The sequence below is a fragment of the Trachurus japonicus genome, chromosome 15 (genome assembly GCF_045865225.1).
Source record: "Trachurus japonicus isolate A0001 chromosome 15, Traja_1.0".
In the NCBI taxonomy this organism is placed as follows: Eukaryota; Metazoa; Chordata; class Actinopteri; order Carangiformes; family Carangidae; genus Trachurus; species Trachurus japonicus.
The window spans coordinates 1,759,068-1,776,697 of record NC_140921.1 but is presented as its reverse complement, the minus strand read 5'-3'; the positions used below and the strand labels follow the sequence as shown (position 1 = coordinate 1,776,697).

Here is a 17,630-nt window from a genome sequence, read left to right as displayed (position 1 = left end):
CTCCCCTTCAGATCTACAGTTTGAAGATGGGTGGAACCAACATGTGGTGAAGAGGAGGAGCCGACAGGCCCCGTTCACTGCACAGACACATGTTGTTGAGATCAGAGCTCAGACTAGTTTCACTTCTGAGCAACAGAAACTCAGACAGTCGTCGTCGTCGTCTGTGAGAGGTGAAATGGCGCAGAAAGGAGTTCATCTGGACCAGGAGACCTTCTCTTGTTCCATCTGTCTGGATCTACTGAAGGATCCAGTGACTATTCCCTGTGGACACAGCTACTGCTTCAACTGTATTAAAACCCACTGGGATGCAGAGGATGGGAAGAAAATCTACAGCTGTCCTCAGTGTAGGCAGACCTTCACACCGAGGCCTCCTCTGGTGAAAAACATCATGTTTGCAGCTTTAGTGGAGCAGCTGAAGAAGACTGGACTCCAAGCTGCTGCTGCTGCTGATCACTGCTATGCTGGACCTGAAGATGTGGCCTGTGATTTCTGCACTGGGAGGAAACTCAAAGCTGTCAAGTCCTGTCTGCAATGTCTGGTCTCTTATTGTGAGAAACACCTGCAGCCTCATTATGAATCTCCTTCATTTAAGAATCACAAGCTGGTGGAGCCCTCCAAGAAGCTCCAGGAGAACATCTGCTCTCGTCATAATGAGGTGCTGAAGATTTTTTGCTGCACTGATCAGAAGTGTATTTGTCTTGTCTGCCTTGTGGATGAACATAAAGGCCACGACACAGTCTCAGCTGCAGCAGAAAGGACTGAGAGGCAGAGAGAGCTGGAGCTGAGTCGACAGAAAATCCATCAGAGAATCCAGCTCAGAGAGAAAGACGTGAAGGTGCTTCAACAGGAGGTGGAGGCCATCAACGGCTCTGCTGATAAAGCAGTGGAGGACAGTGAGAAGACCTTCACTCAGCTGATCCGTCTCATGGAGAAAAGAAGCTCTGAGCTGAAGCAGCAGATCAGATCCCAGCAGGAAACTCAAGTGAGTGGAGTCAAAGAGCTGGAGAAGAAGCTGGAGCAGGAGATCACTGAGCTGAAGAGGAAAGACGCTGAGCTGAAGCTGCTGTCGCACACAGAGGATCACACCCAGTTTCTACACAACTACCCCTCACTGTCAGCACTCAGTCCATCTACACACTCATCCAGCATCAACATCCGTCCTCTCAGACACTTTGAGGATGTGACAGCAGCTGTGTCAGAGCTCAGAGACAAACTACAGGACCTTCTGAGAGACACGTGGACAAACGTCTCACTGACAGAGACTCAAGTGGATGTTTTACTGTCACCACCACCAGAGCCCAGGACCAGAGCTGACTTCTTAAAATATTCACAGGAAATCACACTGGATCCAAACACAGTACACAGAGAACTGTTATTATCTGAAGGAAACAGGAAAGTGACATGGGGTCAACCACAGTCTTATTCTCGTCACCCAGACAGATTCACTACATATCCTCAGGTCCTGAGTAGAGAGAGTCTGACTGGACGTTGTTACTGGGAGGTGGAGTGGAGAGGAATAGGAGTTTATGTAGCAGTCGCATACAAGAATATCAGCAGAGCAGGGGTAGAAAGTTTGTTTGGACGTAATGACAAATCTTGGTCATTAGAGTGTTTCAACAACAGTTTCACATTTTGGTTCAACAACATCCAGACTCCAGTCTCAGGTCCTCAGTCCTCCAGACTAGGAGTGTACCTGGATCACAGAGCAGGTATTCTGTCCTTCTACAGCGTCTCTAAAACCATGACTCTCCTCCACAGAGTCCAGACCACATTCACTCAGCCTCTACATGCTGGACTTTATGTTCCTTATGGAGCCACAGCAGAGTTGTGTTAACTCAAATAGACAAAGATGATTGAAGGTGCAGTTGGTTAAAATCTGTATTTTAGTTCATCACTTTCTTTAGTCTCCATGTTTGTTGCTAAAAGCTCATTGCTGTTGTTTCTCTACTCTGCACAGAGATCAGCTGTCAATCATTAAACATTGTGGGCGGGACTTTGACCTCTAGTTGTTATTTCTTCTTGCGTTGATGTTTGAAACTAAGAAATCTACAATCACATTTACATTGACGTGTTTGTCAGATCAAAATGTTGTTGTTGTTAGAATCCACTCACTAATAAGGTCTATGAGCTTTAATCAAAGTGTAAACATCATGATTATAATCATATCCATGTTACTAATGAACCTAACTAGTTGCTCCTCCAGCTGTTTATTATTCCTATCATTTACTTTTCCAGCCTTTTGTTGCTCTTGTTCCAACTTTACAGAAACAATCAGTGTATGTTGAACTCCAGGTATCAATAGATGAGATCATTACACTACAGAGAATGATGTATGACAGCTAACAGACCAATGTTTGCATTCTCTGACTGAAATGTCTGAATATATAGTTAATGTTGTTGACAATAAACTTTGTGTGATATATATTTTTGCACTTTGTATGTATATGTTGTGTGGGAACTGAATATAAATATGTTGAGCATCTTCCATGTCTGGAATGGATGTTTTCTTGAGTCTATAAGGTAACAATAATATAACCAGACTTCATTGTAAATGGGAGAAGTTGAGATTTACAGCTGCCGCTCCTCGCACTGGAATGAGGAAATATCTGATTATCTGCTGTCAAACACACTGAGCTGCTGCAGCCTGTTCACTGTAGATCTGAAGGGGAGGGAACAAGGAAACACACCGTGTTCCCTCCCCTTCAGATCTACAGTTTGAAGATGGGTGGAACCAACATGTGGTGAAGAGGAGGAGCCGACAGGCCCCGTTCACTGCACAGACACATGTTGTTGAGATCAGAGCTCAGACTAGTTTCACTTCTGAGCAACAGAAACTCAGACAGTCGTCGTCGTCGTCTGTGAGAGGTGAAATGGCGCAGAAAGGAGTTCATCTGGACCAGGAGACCTTCTCTTGTTCCATCTGTCTGGATCTACTGAAGGATCCAGTGACTATTCCCTGTGGACACAGCTACTGCTTCAACTGTATTAAAACCCACTGGGATGCAGAGGATGGGAAGAAAATCTACAGCTGTCCTCAGTGTAGGCAGACCTTCACACCGAGGCCTGTCCTGGTGAAAAACATCATGTTTGCAGCTTTAGTGGAGGAGCTGAAGAAGACTGGACTCCAAGCTGCTGCTGCTGCTGATCACTGCTATGCTGGACCTGAAGATGTGGCCTGTGATGTCTGCACTGGGAGGAAACTCAAAGCTGTCAAGTCCTGTCTGCAATGTCTGGTCTCTTATTGTGAGAAACACCTGCAGCCTCATTATGAATCTCCTTCATTTAAGAATCACAAGCTGGTGGAGCCCTCCAAGAAGCTCCAGGAGAACATCTGCTCTCGTCATAATGAGGTGATGAAGATGTTCTGCCGCACTGATCAGAAGTGTATTTGTCTTGTATGCCTTGTGGATGAACATAAAGGCCACGACACAGTCTCAGCTGCAGCAGAAAGGACTGAGAGGCAGAGAGAGCTGGAGCTGAGTCGACAGAAAATCCAGCAGAGAATCCAGCTCAGAGAGAAAGATGTGAAGGTGCTTCAACAGGAGGTGGAGGCCATCAATGGCTCTGCTGATAAAGCAGTGGAGGACAGTGAGAAGATCTTCACTCAGCTGATCCGTCTGATGGAGAAAAGAAGCTCTGAGCTGAAGCAGCAGATCAGATCCCAGCAGGAAACTCAAGTGAGTGGAGTCAAAGAGCTTGAGAAGAAGCTGGAGCAGGAGATCACTGAGCTGAAGAGGAAAGACGCTGAGCTGAAGCTGCTGTCGCACACAGAGGATCACACCCAGTTTCTACACAACTACCCCTCACTGTCAGCACTCAGTCCATCTACACACTCATCCAGCATCGACATCCGTCCTCTCAGACACTTTGAGGATGTGACAGCAGCTGTGTCAGAGCTCAGAGACAAACTACAGGACCTTCTGAGAGACACGTGGACAAACATCTCACTGACTGTGACTCAAGTGGATGTTTTACCGTCACCACCACCAGAGCCCAGGACCAGAGCTGACTTCTTAAGATATTCACAGGAAATCACACTGGATCCAAACACAGCAGAAACACAACTGTTATTATCTGAAGGAAACAGGAAAGTAACATTCATGAGTGAAGTTCAGTCTTATTCTAGTCACCCAGACAGATTCACTACATTTCCTCAGGTCCTGAGTAGTGAGAGTCTGACTGGACGTTGTTACTGGGAGGTGGAGTGGCGAGGAATAGGAGTTTATGTAGCAGTCACATACAAGAATATCAGCAGAGCAGGGGGAGAAAGTTTGTTTGGACGTAACGACAAATCTTGGGCTTTAGTTTGTTCCAACAACAGTTTCACATTTTGGTTCAACAACATCCAGACTCCAGTCTCAGGTCCTCGGTCCTCCAGAGTAGGAGTGTACCTGGATCACAGAGCAGGTATTCTGTCCTTCTACAGCGTCTCTGAAACCATGACTCTCCTCCACAGAGTCCAGATCACATTCACTCAGCCTCTACACGCTGGACTTTGTGTTTACCCGTCTAATGGAGCCACAGCTGAGTTGTGTAAACTCAAATAGACAAAGATCACTGAAGGTGCAGTTGGTTAAAATCTGTATTTTAGTTCATCACTTTCTTTAGTCTCCATGTTTGTTGCTAAAAGCTCATTGCTGTTGTGTCTCTGCACTGCACAGAGATCAGCTGTCAATCATTAAACATTGTGGGCGGGACTTTGACCTCTAGTTGTCATTTCTTCTTGTGTTGATGTTTGAAACTAAGAAATCTATAATCACATTTACATTGACGTGTTTGTCGGATCAAAATGTTGTTGTTAGAATCCACTCACTAATAAGGTCTATGAGCTTTAATCAAAGTGTAAACATCATGATTATAATCATACCCATGTTACTAATTAACCTAACTAGTTGCTCCTCCAGCTGTTTATTATTCATATCATTTACTTTTCCAGCCTTTTGTTGCTCTTGTTCCAACTTTACAGAAACAATCAGTGTATGTTGAACTCCAGGTATCAATAGATGAGATCATTACACTACAGAGAATGATGTATGACAGCTAATAGACCAATGTTTGCATTCTCTGAGTGAAATGTTTGAATATATAGTTAATGTTGTTGACAATAAACTTTGTGTGATATATATATTTGCACTTTGTATGTATATGTTGTGTGGGAACTGAAAATAAATATGTTGAGCAACATCTTCCATGTCTGGAATGGATGTTTTCTTGAGTCTATAAGGTAACAATAATATAACCAGACTTCATTGTAAATGGGAGAAGTTGAGATTTACAGCTGCTGCTCCTCGTACTGGAATGAGGAAATATCTGATTATCTGCTGTCAAACACACTGAGCTGCTGCAGCCTGATCACTGTAGATCTGAAGGGGAGGGAACAAGGAAACACACCTTGTTCCCTCCCCTTCAGATCTACAGTTTGAAGATGGGTGGAACCAACATGTGGTGAAGAGGAGGAGCCGACAGGCCCCGTTCACCGCACAGACACATGTTGTTGAGATCAGAGCTCAGACTAGTTTCACTTCTGAGCAACAGAAACCCAGACAGTCGTCGTCGTCGTCGTCGTCTGTGAGAGGTGAAATGGCGCAGAAAGGAGTTCATCTGGACCAGGAGACCTTCTCTTGTTCCATCTGTCTGGATCTACTGAAGGATCCAGTGACTATTCCCTGTGGACACAGCTACTGCTTCAGCTGTATTAAAACCCACTGGGATGCAGAGGATGGGAAGAAAATCTACAGCTGTCCTCAGTGTAGGCAGACCTTCACACCGAGGCCTCCTCTGGTGAAAAACATCATGTTTGCAGCTTTAGTGGAGGAGCTGAAGAAGACTGGACTCCAAGCTGCTGCTGCTGATCACTGCTATGCTGGACCTGAAGATGTGGCCTGTGATGTCTGCACTGGGAGGAAACTCAAAGCTGTCAAGTCCTGTCTGCAATGTCTGGTCTCTTATTGTGAGAAACACCTGCAGCCTCATTATGAATCTCCTTCATTTAAGAATCACAAGCTGGTGGAGCCCTCCAAGAAGCTCCAGGAGAACATCTGCTCTCGTCATAATGAGGTGCTGAAGATTTTCTGCTGCACTGATCAGAAGTGTATTTGTCTTGTCTGCCTTGTGGATGAACATAGAGACCACGACACAGTCTCAGCTGCAGCAGAAAGGACTGAGAGGCAGAGAGAGCTGGAGCTGAGTCGACAGAAAATCCAGCAGAGAATCCAGCTCAGAGAGAAAGACGTGAAGGTGCTTCAACAGGAGGTGGAGGCCATCAATGGCTCTGCTGATAAAGCAGTGGAGGACAGTGAGAAGACCTTCACTCAGCTGATCCGTCTGATGGAGAAAAGAAGCTCTGAGCTGAAGCAGCAGATCAGATCCCAGCAGGAAACTCAAGTGAGTGGAGTCAAAGAGCTTGAGAAGAAGCTGGAGCAGGAGATCACTGAGCTGAAGAGGAAAGACGCTGAGCTGAAGCTGCTGTCACACACAGAGGATCACATCCAGTTTCTACACAACTACCCCTCACTGTCAGCACTCAGTCCATCTACACACTCATCCAGCATCAACATCCGTCCTCTCAGACACTTTGAGGATGTGACAGCAGCTGTGTCAGAGCTCAGAGACAAACTACAGGACCTTCTGAGAGACACATGGACAAACATCTCACTGACAGAGACTGAAGTGGATGTTTTACTGTCACCACCAGAGCCCAGGACCAGAGCTGACTTCTTAAGATATTCACAGGAAATCACACTGGATCCAAACACAGCACACACATGTCTGTTATTATCTGTAGGAAACAGGAAAGTGACATATATGAGTAAAGTTCAGTCTTATTCTAGTCACCCAGACAGATTCACTACATTTCCTCAGGCCCTGAGTAGAGAGAGTCTGACTGGACGTTGTTACTGGGAGGTGGAGTGGAGAGGAAGAGGAGTTTATGTAGCAGTCGCATACAAGAATATCAGCAGAGAAAGTTTGCTTGGAGGTAACGGCAAATCTTGGTCGTTAGTTTGTTCCAACAACAGTTTCACATTTTGGTTCAACAGCATCCATACTCCAGTCTCAGGTCCTCTGTCCTCCAGAGTAGGAGTGTACCTGGACCACAGAGCAGGTATTCTGTCCTTCTACAGCGTCTCTGAAACCATGACTCTCCTCCACAGAGCCCAGACCACATTCACTCAGCCTCTACATGCTGGAGTTGGTCTTGGTTATGGAGCCACAGCAGAGTTGTGTAAACTCAAATAGACAAAGATGATTGAAGGTGCAGTTGGTTAAAATCTGTATTTTAGTTCATCACTTTCTTTAGTCTCCATGTTTGTTGCTAAAAGCTCATTGCTGTCGTGTCTCTGCACTGCACAGAGATCACCTGTCAATCATTAAACATTGTGGGCGGGACTTTGACCTCTAGTTGTCATTTCTTCTTGCGTTGATGTTTGAAATAAGAAATCTACAATCACATTTACATTGACGTGTTTGTCGGATCAAAATGTTGTTGTTGTTAGAATCCACTCACTAATAAGGTCTATGAGCTTTAATCAAAGTGTAAACATCGTGATTATAATCATACCCATGTTACTAATTAACCTAACTAGTTGCTCCTCCAGCTGTTTATTATTCCTATCATTTACTTTTCCAGCCTTTTGTTGCTCTTGTTCCAACTTTACAGAAACAATCAGTGTATGTTGAACTCCAGGTATCAATAGATGAGATCATTACACTACAGAGAATGATGTATGACAGCTAACAGACCAATGTTTGCATTCTCTGACTGAAATGTCTGAATAATATAGTTAATGTTGTTGACAATAAACTTTGTGTGATATATATTTTTGCACTTTGTATGTATATGTTGTGTGGGAACTGAAAATAAATATGTTGAGCATCTTCCATGTCTGGAATGGATGTTTTCTTGAGTCTATAAGGTAACAATAATATAACCAGACTTCATTGTAAATGGGAGAAGTTGAGATTTACAGCTGCCGCTCCTCGCACTGGAATGAGGAAATATCTGATTATCTGCTGTCAAACACACTGAGCTGCTGCAGCCTGTTCACTGTAGATCTGAAGGGGAGGGAACAAGGAAACACACCTTGTTCCCTCCCCTTCAGATCTACAGTTTGAAGATGGGTGGAACCAACATGTGGTGAAGAGGAGGAGCCGACAGGCCCCGTTCACTGCACAGACACATGTTGTTGAGATCAGAGCTCAGACTAGTTTCACTTCTGAGCAACAGAAACTCAGACAGTCGTCGTCGTCGTCGTCTGTGAGGTGAAATGGCGCAGAAAGGAGTTCATCTGGACCAGGAGACCTTCTCTTGTTCCATCTGTCTGGATCTACTGAAGGACCCAGTGACTATTCCCTGTGGACACAGCTACTGCTTCAACTGTATTAAAACCCACTGGGATGCAGAGGATGGGAAGAAAATCTACAGCTGTCCTCAGTGTAGGCAGACCTTCACACCGAGGCCTCCTCTGGTGAAAAACATCATGTTTGCTGCTTTAGTGGAGCAGCTGAAGAAGACTGGACTCCAAGCTGCTGCTGCTGATCACTGCTATGCTGGACCTGAAGATGTGGCCTGTGATGTCTGCACTGGGAGGAAACTCAAAGCTGTCAAGTCCTGTCTGCAATGTCTGGTCTCTTATTGTGAGAAACACCTGCAGCCTCATTATGAATCTCCTTCATTTAAGAATCACAAGCTGGTGGAGCCCTCCAAGAAGCTCCAGGAGAACATCTGCTCTCGTCATAATGAGGTGCTGAAGATGTTCTGCCGCACTGATCAGAAGTGTATCTGTTATCTCTGCCCTGTGGATGAACATAAAGGCCACGACACAGTCTCAGCTGCAGCAGAAAGGACTGAGAGGCAGAGAGAGCTGGAGCTGAGTCGACAGAAAATCCAGCAGAGAATCCAGGACAGAGAGAAAGACGTGAAGGTGCTTCAACAGGAGGTGGAGGCCATCAATGGCTCTGCTGATAAAGCAGTGGAGGACAGTGAGAAGATCTTCACTCAGCTGATCCGTCTCATGGAGAAAAGAAGCTCTGAGCTGAAGCAGCAGATCAGATCCCAGCAGGAAACTCAAGTGAGTGGAGTCAAAGAGCTTGAGAAGAAGCTGGAGCAGGAGATCACTGAGCTGAAGAGGAAAGACGCTGAGCTGAAGCTGCTGTCACACACAGAGGATCACACCCAGTTTCTACACAACTACCCCTCACTGTCAGCACTCAGTCCAGCTACACACTCATCCAGCATCGACATCCGTCCTCTCAGACACTTTGAGGATGTGACAGCAGCTGTGTCAGAGCTCAGAGACAAACTACAGGACCTTCTGAGAGACACATGGACAAACATCTCACTGACAGAGACTGAAGTGGATGTTTTACTGTCACCACCACCAGAGCCCAGGACCAGAGCTGACTTCTTAAGATATTCACAGGAAATCACACTGGATCCAAACACAGCACACACACGTCTGTTATTATCTGAAGGAAACAGGAAAGTGACATATATGAGAGAAGTTCAGTCTTATTCTAGTCACCCAGACAGATTCACTGACTGGTTTCAGGTCCTGAGTAGAGAGAGTCTGACTGGACGTTGTTACTGGGAGGTGGAGAGGAGAGGAGGAGGAGTTTATGTAGCAGTCGCATACAAGAATATCAGCAGAGCAGGGGATGAAAGTTTGTTTGGACGTAATGACAAATCTTGGTCATTAGAGTGTTTCAACAACAGTTTCACATTTAGGTTCAACAGCATCAAGACTCCAGTCTCAGGTCCTCAGTCCTCCAGACTAGGAGTGTACCTGGATCACAGAGCAGGTATTCTGTCCTTCTACAGCGTCTCTGAAACCATGACTCTCCTCCACAGAGTCCAGACCACATTCACTCAGCCTCTACATGCTGGAGTTTGGCTTTACCCGTCTAATGGAGTCACAGCAGAGTTGTGTAAACTCAAATAGACAAAGATCACTGAAGGTGCAGTTGGTTAAAATCTGTATTTTAGTTCATCACTTTCTTTAGTCTCCATGTTTGTTGCTAAAAGCTCATTGCTGTTGTGTCTCTGCACTGCACAGAGATCAGCTGTCAATCATTAAACATTGTGGGCGGGACTTTGACCTCTAGTTGTCATTTCTTCTTGCGTTGATGTTTGAAACTAAGAAATCTACAATCACATTTACATTGACGTGTTTGTCGGATCAAAATGTTGTTGTTAGAATCCACTCACTAATAAGGTCTATGAGCTTTAATCAAAGTGTAAACATCGTGATTATAATCATACCCATGTTACTAATGAACCTAACTAGTTGCTCCTCCAGCTGTTTATTATTCCTATCATTTACTTTTCCAGCCTTTTGTTGCTCTTGTTCCAACTTTACAGAAACAATCAGTGTATGTTGAACTCCAGGTATCAATAGATGAGATCATTACACTACAGAGAATGATGTATGACAGCTAACAGACCAATGTTTGCATTATCTGAGTGAAATGTTTCAATAGTTAATGTTGTTAAAAATAAACTTTGTGTGATATATATTTTTGCACTTTGCATGTATATGTTGTGTGGGAACTGAAAATAAATATGTTGAGCAACATCTTCCATGTCTGGAATGGATGTTTTCTTGAGTCTATAAGGTAACAATAATATAACCAGACTTCATTGTAAATGGGAGAAGTTGAGATTTACAGCTGCTGCTCCTCGCACTGGAATGAGGAAATATCTGATTATCTGCTGTCAAACACACTGAGCTGCTGCAGCCTGTTCACTGTAGATCTGAAGGGGAGGGAACAAGGAAACACACCTTGTTCCCTCCCCTTCAGATCTACAGGTTGAAGATGGGTGGAACCAACATGTGGTGAAGAGGAGGAGCCGACAGGCCCCGTTCACCGCACAGACACATGTTGTTGAGATCAGAGCTCAGACTAGTTTCACTTCTGAGCAACAGAAACTCAGACAGTCGTCGTCGTCGTCTGTGAGAGGTGAAATGGCGCAGAAAGGAGTTCATCTGGACCAGGAGACCTTCTCTTGTTCCATCTGTCTGGATCTACTGAAGGACCCAGTGACTATTCCCTGTGGACACAGCTACTGCTTCAACTGTATTAAAACCCACTGGGATGCAGAGGATGGGAAGAAAATCTACAGCTGTCCTCAGTGTAGGCAGACCTTCACACCGAGGCCTGTCCTGGTGAAAAACACCATGTTAGCAGCTTTAGTGGAGCAGCTGAAGAAGACTGGACTCCAAGCTGCTGCTGCTGATCACTGCTATGCTGGACCTGAAGATGTGGCCTGTGACTTCTGCACTGGGAGGAAACTCAAAGCTGTCAAGTCCTGTCTGCAATGTCTGGTCTCTTATTGTGAGAAACACCTGCAGCCTCATTATGAATCTCCTTCATTTAAGAATCACAAGCTGGTGGAGCCCTCCAAGAAGCTCCAGGAGAACATCTGCTCTCGTCATAATGAGGTGCTGAAGATGTTCTGCCGCACTGATCAGAAGTGTATTTGTCACCTCTGCCTGGATGAACATAAAGGCCACGACACAGTCTCAGCTGCAGCAGAAAGGACTGAGAGGCAGAGAGAGCTGGAGCTGAGTCGACAGAAAATCCAGCAGAGAATCCAGCTCAGAGAGAAAGACGTGAAGGTGCTTCAACAGGAGGTGGAGGCCATCAATGGCTCTGCTGATAAAGCAGTGGAGGACAGTGAGAAGATCTTCACTCAGCTGATCCGTCTGATGGAGAAAAGAAGCTCTGAGCTGAAGCAGCAGATCAGATCCCAGCAGGAAACTCAAGTGAGTGGAGTCAAAGAGCTTGAGAAGAAGCTGGAGCAGGAGATCACTGAGCTGAAGAGGAAAGACGCTGAGCTGAAGCTGCTGTCACACACAGAGGATCACACCCAGTTTCTACACAACTACCCCTCACTGTCAGCACTCAGTCCATCTACACACTCATCCAGCATCAACATCCGTCCTCTCAGACACTTTGAGGATGTGACAGCAGCTGTGTCAGAGCTCAGAGACAAACTACATGACCTTCTGAGAGACACATGGACAAACATCTCACTGACAGTGGCTGAAGTGGATGTTTTACTGTCACCACCACCAGAGCCCAGGACCAGAGCTGACTTCTTAAGATATTCACAGGAAATCACACTGGATCCAAACACAGCAAACACATCTCTGTTATTATCTGAAGGAAACAGGAAAGTAACACGGGATGAAGTTCAGTCTTATTCTAGTCACCCAGACAGATTCACTTCATTTCCTCAGGCCCTGAGTAGAGAGAGTCTGACTGGACGTTGTTACTGGGAGGTGGAGTGGAGAGGAATAGGAGTTTATGTAGCAGTCGCATACAAGAATATCAGCAGAGCAGGGTGGGAAAGTTTGTTTGGACGTAATGACAAATCTTGGTCATTAGATTGTTCCAACAACAGTTTCACATTTTGGTTCAACAACATCCAGACTCCAGTCTCAGGTCCTCGGTCCTCCAGAGTAGGAGTGTATCTGGATCACAGTGCAGGTATTCTGTCCTTCTACAGCGTCTCTGAAACCATGACTCTCCTCCACAGAGTCCAGACCACATTCACTCAGCCTCTACATGCTGGAGTTCGTCTTTACTTGCCTGATGACACAGCAGAGTTGTGTAAACTCAAATAGACAAAGATCATTGAAGGTGCAGTTGGTTAAAATCTGTATTTTAGTTCATCACTTTCTTTAGTCTCCATGTTTGTTGCTAAAAGCTCATTGCTGTTGTGTCTCTGCACTGCACAGAGATCACCTGTCAATCATTAAACATTGTGGGCGGGACTTTGACCTCTAGTTGTTATTTCTTCTTGCGTTGATGTTTGAAACTAAGAAATCTACAATCACATTTACATTGACGTGTTTGTCAGATCAAAATGTTGTTGTTGTTAGAATCCACTCACTAATAAGGTCTATGAGCTTTAATCAAAGTGTAAACATCATGATTATAATCATATCCATGTTACTAATGAACCTAACTAGTTGCTCCTCCAGCTGTTTATTATTCCTATCATTTACTTTTGCAGCCTTTTGTTGCTCTTGTTCCAACTTTACAGAAACAATCAGTGTATGTTGAACTCCAGGTATCAATAGATGAGATCATTACACTACAGAGAATGATGTATGACAGCTAACAGACCAATGTTTGCATTCTCTGACTGAAATGTCTGAATATATAGTTAATGTTGTTGACAATAAACTTTGTGTGATATATATTTTTGCACTTTGTATGTATATGTTGTGTGGGAACTGAAAATAAATATGTTGAGCATCTTCCATGTCTGGAATGGATGTTTTCTTGAGTCTATAAGGTAACAATAATATAACCAGACTTCATTGTAAATGGGAGAAGTTGAGATTTACAGCTGCCGCTCCTCGCACTGGAATGAGGAAATATCTGATTATCTGCTGTCAAACACACTGAGCTGCTGCAGCCTGTTCACTGTAGATCTGAAGGGGAGGGAACAAGGAAACACACCTTGTTCCCTCCCCTTCAGATCTACAGTTTGAAGATGGGTGGAACCAACATGTGGTGAAGAGGAGGAGCCGACAGGCCCCGTTCACCGCACAGACACATGTTGTTGAGATCAGAGCTCAGACTAGTTTCACTTCTGAGCAACAGAAACTCAGACAGTCGTCGTCGTCGTCGTCTGTGAGGTGAAATGGCGCAGAAAGGAGTTCATCTGGACCAGGAGACCTTCTCTTGTTCCATCTGTCTGGATCTACTGAAGGATCCAGTGACTATTCCCTGTGGACACAGCTACTGCTTCAACTGTATTAAAACCCACTGGGATGCAGAGGATGGGAAGAAAATCTACAGCTGTCCTCAGTGTAGGCAGACCTTCACACCGAGGCCTCCTCTGGTGAAAAACATCATGTTTGCTGCTTTAGTGGAGCAGCTGAAGAAGACTGGACTCCAAGCTGCTGCTGCTGATCACTGCTATGCTGCACCTGAAGATGTGGCCTGTGATGTCTGCACTGGGAGGAAACTCAAAGCTGTCAAGTCCTGTCTGCAATGTCTGGTCTCTTATTGTGAGAAACACCTGCAGCCTCATTATGAATCTCCTTCATTTAAGAATCACAAGCTGGTGGAGCCCTCCAAGAAGCTCCAGGAGAACATCTGCTCTCGTCATAATGAGGTGCTGAAGATGTTCTGCCGCACTGATCAGAAGTGTATCTGTTATCTCTGCCCTGTGGATGAACATAAAGGCCACGACACAGTCTCAGCTGCAGCAGAAAGGACTGAGAGGCAGAGAGAGCTGGAGCTGAGTCGACAGAAAATCCAGCAGAGAATCCAGCTCAGAGAGAAAGATGTGAAGGTGCTTCAACAGGAGGTGGAGGCCATCAATGGCTCTGCTGATAAAGCAGTGGAGGACAGTGAGAAGATCTTCACTCAGCTGATCCGTCTCGTGGAGAAAAGAAGCTCTGAGCTGAAGCAGCAGATCAGATCCCAGCAGGAAACTCAAGTGAGTGGAGTCAAAGAGCTTGAGAAGAAGCTGGAGCAGGAGATCACTGAGCTGAAGAGGAAAGACGCTGAGCTGAAGCTGCTGTCGCACACAGAGGATCACACCCAGTTTCTACACAACTACCCCTCACTGTCAGCACTCAGTCCATCTACACACTCATCCAGCATCAACATCCGTCCTCTCAGACACTTTGAGGATGTGACAGCAGCTGTGTCAGAGCTCAGAGACAAACTACAGGACCTTCTGAGAGACACATGGACAAACATCTCACTGACAGTGACTGAAGTGGATGTTTTACTGTCACCACCACCAGAGCCCAGGACCAGAGCTGACTTCTTAAGATATTCACAGGAAATCACACTGGATCCAAACACAGCATACACACGTCTGTTATTATCTGAAGGAAACAGGAAAGTGACATATATGGGTAAAGATCAGTCTTATCCTAGTCACCCAGACAGATTCACTAGATGGGCTCAGGTCATGAGTAGAGAGAGTCTGACTGGACGTTGTTACTGGGAGGTGGAGTGGAGAGGAATAGGAGTTATTGTAGCAGTCGCATACAAGGATATCAGCAGAGAAAGTGTGTTTGGACGTAATGACAAATCTTGGTCATTAGATTGTTCCAACAACAGTTTCACATTTTGGTTCAACAACATCCAGACTCCAGTCTCAGGTCCTCAGTCCTCCAGACTAGGAGTGTACCTGGATCACAGAGCAGGTATTCTGTCCTTCTACAGCGTCTCTGAAACCATGACTCTCCTCCACAGAGTCCAGACCACATTCACTCAGCCTCTACATGCTGGAGTTTGGCTTTACTGGTCTGATGACACAGCAGAGTTGTGTAAACTCAAATAGACAAAGATCATTGAAGGTGCAGTTGGTTAAAATCTGTATTTTAGTTCATCACTTTCTTTAGTCTCCATGTTTGTTGCTAAAAGCTCATTGCTGTCGTGTCTCTGCACTGCACAGAGATCAGCTGTCAATCATTAAACATTGTGGGCGGGACTTTGACCTCTAGTTGTCATTTCTTCTTGTGTTGATGTTTGAAACTAAGAAATCTACAATCACATTTACATTGACGTGTTTGTCAGATCAAAATGTTGTTGTTAGAATCCACTCACTAATAAGGTCTATGACCTTTAATCAAAGTGTAAACATCATGATTATAATCATACCCATGTTACTAATTAACCTAACTAGTTGCTCCTCCAGCTGTTTATTATTCGTATCATTTACTTTTCCAGCCTTTTGTTGCTCTTGTTCCAACTTTACAGAAACAATCAGTGTATGTTGAACTCCAGGTATCAATAGATGAGATCATTACACTACAGAGAATGATGTATGACAGCTAACAGACCAATGTTTGCATTCTCTGAGTGAAATGTCTGAATATATAGTTAATGTTGTTGACAATAAACTTTGTGTGATATATATTTTTGCACTTTGTATGTATATGTTGTGTGGGAACTGAAAATAAATATGTTGAGCAACATCTTCCATGTCTGGAATGGATGTTTTCTTGAGTCTATAAGGTAACAATAATACAACCAGACTTCATTGTAAATGGGAGAAGTTGAGATTTACAGCTGCTGCTCCTCGCACTGGAATGAGGAAATATCTGATTATCTGCTGTCAAACACACTGAGCTGCTGCGACCTGTGAAGTGGTACCAGTTCGATCTGGTACGAGTTCGCGGGTCGGAAGTGGCCGTTATAGTGACTTTCACAGGTAAAACAGGTCGGAAAAACACGAGTGGGTTGCCTGGAACGCTACAAAGTCGTAACTCGTGACTTGAAGCTGTAACTTGCGGTTTCAAAATCCTGCCTGGAACGCAGCATTAGCCAAAACGACCGGATCGCTTACTTCTGCTTTAAGGCTCTGTGAACAACAAAAACACATTCTCCTATGGGTAGCCTACATCTCACAAGAGTCACTCATGCCTCATCTATTACTGTTACTTACTCTTACACTTTCCTTCAGTTCCAAGAAAGACAGAAGGACATGATGCATGATGTTAAAGCAAAAAGTTCAGGTGGATAATACACTCCAATTGACCCTTCGCCAACTCCTCCCACAAAAGGCTATTGTCCAATCCTACGTTAGCAACCGTAACTATAGGCCTGGCAAGCTTTCCGCAGTGAGTCATTACGTTTGCTTTTGTGGACACATTTTGAGACTAGGACGAAAAACATTTGTTTGTAGAGAAGGATGTTGTTGTTGTTGCTGCTACTACGGCGGTGGCGGCGGCGGCAATATAGAGATGTTCAGATACGAGCTGACAGATGTTTCATCCTCCTGCGCGAGTCACGTCACTGAAAACTATGAATGATCTTTGTGACTTCTTCTCTCTATTATCTCAGAACAGTTTATCTGCTGATATTTCCTTTGAAATCGATACCAAATATTGCCAGGAGCATGGTTGGGAGTGAAAGCTTGCCCGGCGTAGCAACAGTAACCAAGGGGGCGGGGCTTACGCGAAGGGTCAATTGTATTTGGATGAACTGGCCTTTGGGGGCGGAGTCAAAGCCAGACGGCGGCCGTGCAGCAGCCGAATCCTGACGTTCAGGGCTGTGCAGCGCTGATAACTGCACATTCAGGAGCAGCTGAACACAAACTGACAAACGTCTGGACCAACAGCTACAGGCTGTAACAAACGCTGTGTGTGTCAGTGTGTGTGTTTACACTGCAAAAACTCAAAATCTTTCCAAGAATATTTGTCTTATTTCTAGTCAAAATGTCTCATTCTACTTAAAATAAGACTCATCACATAAAAAGCAGCTTGTTTTTAGACACTTTTTACTTCTTTCAAGCAGATTTTCACTTGAAATAAGTAGAAAAATCTGCCAGTGAAAGCAGGTTTTTTTGTGCATGTCAGATTTTTCTACAAGCTTCTAAACAAGCTGCTTTTAATGTGATGAGTCTTATTTTAAGTATGAGATTGTTTTGACTAGAAATTAGACATTTTGACTAGAAATAAGACAAATATTCTTGCAGTGTACTGATTGCTTCTTGTCGGTGTGTGTGTTTTCAGTCTCTCTGTGTCGTCAGAGTGGTTCAGGATTTTGAGAGTGTGGAGGAATCAAACCTGTGGTGACTGATAAACACACCTGACACTTCACATCTACACAACCTGATACTGATCTGACATTTTACCCACAAAGCCTCTTTT

General features: G+C 44.6%; 4 protein-coding genes across 7 annotated transcripts; all 4 read left to right on the top strand.

Annotated features, from left to right (window-relative positions):
* Positions 1 to 175: 175 nt before the first annotated feature.
* On the top strand, positions 176 to 1,891 carry LOC146972976 (tripartite motif-containing protein 16-like). The gene has a single exon (XM_085799188.1). The coding sequence runs from the start codon at positions 176 to 178 to the stop codon at positions 1,832 to 1,834; it is 1,659 nt and encodes a 552-aa protein (XP_085655314.1). The 3' UTR covers positions 1,835 to 1,891.
* Positions 1,892 to 2,870: 979 nt separating this feature from the next.
* Positions 2,871 to 4,695, top strand: LOC146972975 (tripartite motif-containing protein 16-like). Of its 2 annotated transcripts, XM_085799184.1 has the most exons (2): positions 2,871 to 3,962; positions 3,993 to 4,695. In XM_085799184.1, the coding sequence occupies exons 1-2, from the start codon at positions 2,871 to 2,873 to the stop codon at positions 4,545 to 4,547; spliced, it is 1,647 nt and encodes a 548-aa protein (XP_085655310.1). In that variant the 3' UTR covers positions 4,548 to 4,695. The 2 variants fall into 2 exon arrangements, with proteins under 2 accessions (XP_085655310.1, XP_085655309.1); XM_085799183.1 differs by having other exon boundaries at positions 2,871 to 4,695.
* Positions 4,696 to 5,580: 885 nt separating this feature from the next.
* LOC146972974 (tripartite motif-containing protein 16-like) lies at positions 5,581 to 7,349 on the top strand. Its single transcript, XM_085799185.1, has one exon. It carries the CDS (start codon positions 5,581 to 5,583, stop codon positions 7,234 to 7,236), a length of 1,656 nt encoding a protein of 551 aa, XP_085655311.1. The 3' UTR covers positions 7,237 to 7,349.
* Positions 7,350 to 8,264: 915 nt separating this feature from the next.
* Positions 8,265 to 15,447, top strand: LOC146972973 (tripartite motif-containing protein 16-like). 3 transcript variants are annotated; one of them, XM_085799180.1, is made up of 2 exons: positions 8,265 to 9,611; positions 12,282 to 12,674. In XM_085799180.1, exons 1-2 carry the CDS (start codon positions 8,265 to 8,267, stop codon positions 12,624 to 12,626), a joined length of 1,692 nt encoding a protein of 563 aa, XP_085655306.1. In that variant the 3' UTR covers positions 12,627 to 12,674. The 3 variants fall into 3 exon arrangements, with proteins under 3 accessions (XP_085655306.1, XP_085655307.1, XP_085655308.1); XM_085799181.1 differs by lacking the exons at positions 8,265 to 9,611; positions 12,282 to 12,674 and adding exons at positions 10,962 to 11,438; positions 14,132 to 15,447; XM_085799182.1 differs by lacking the exons at positions 8,265 to 9,611; positions 12,282 to 12,674 and adding exons at positions 13,655 to 14,743; positions 14,774 to 15,447.
* The last annotated feature ends 2,183 nt before the right edge of the window (positions 15,448 to 17,630 follow it).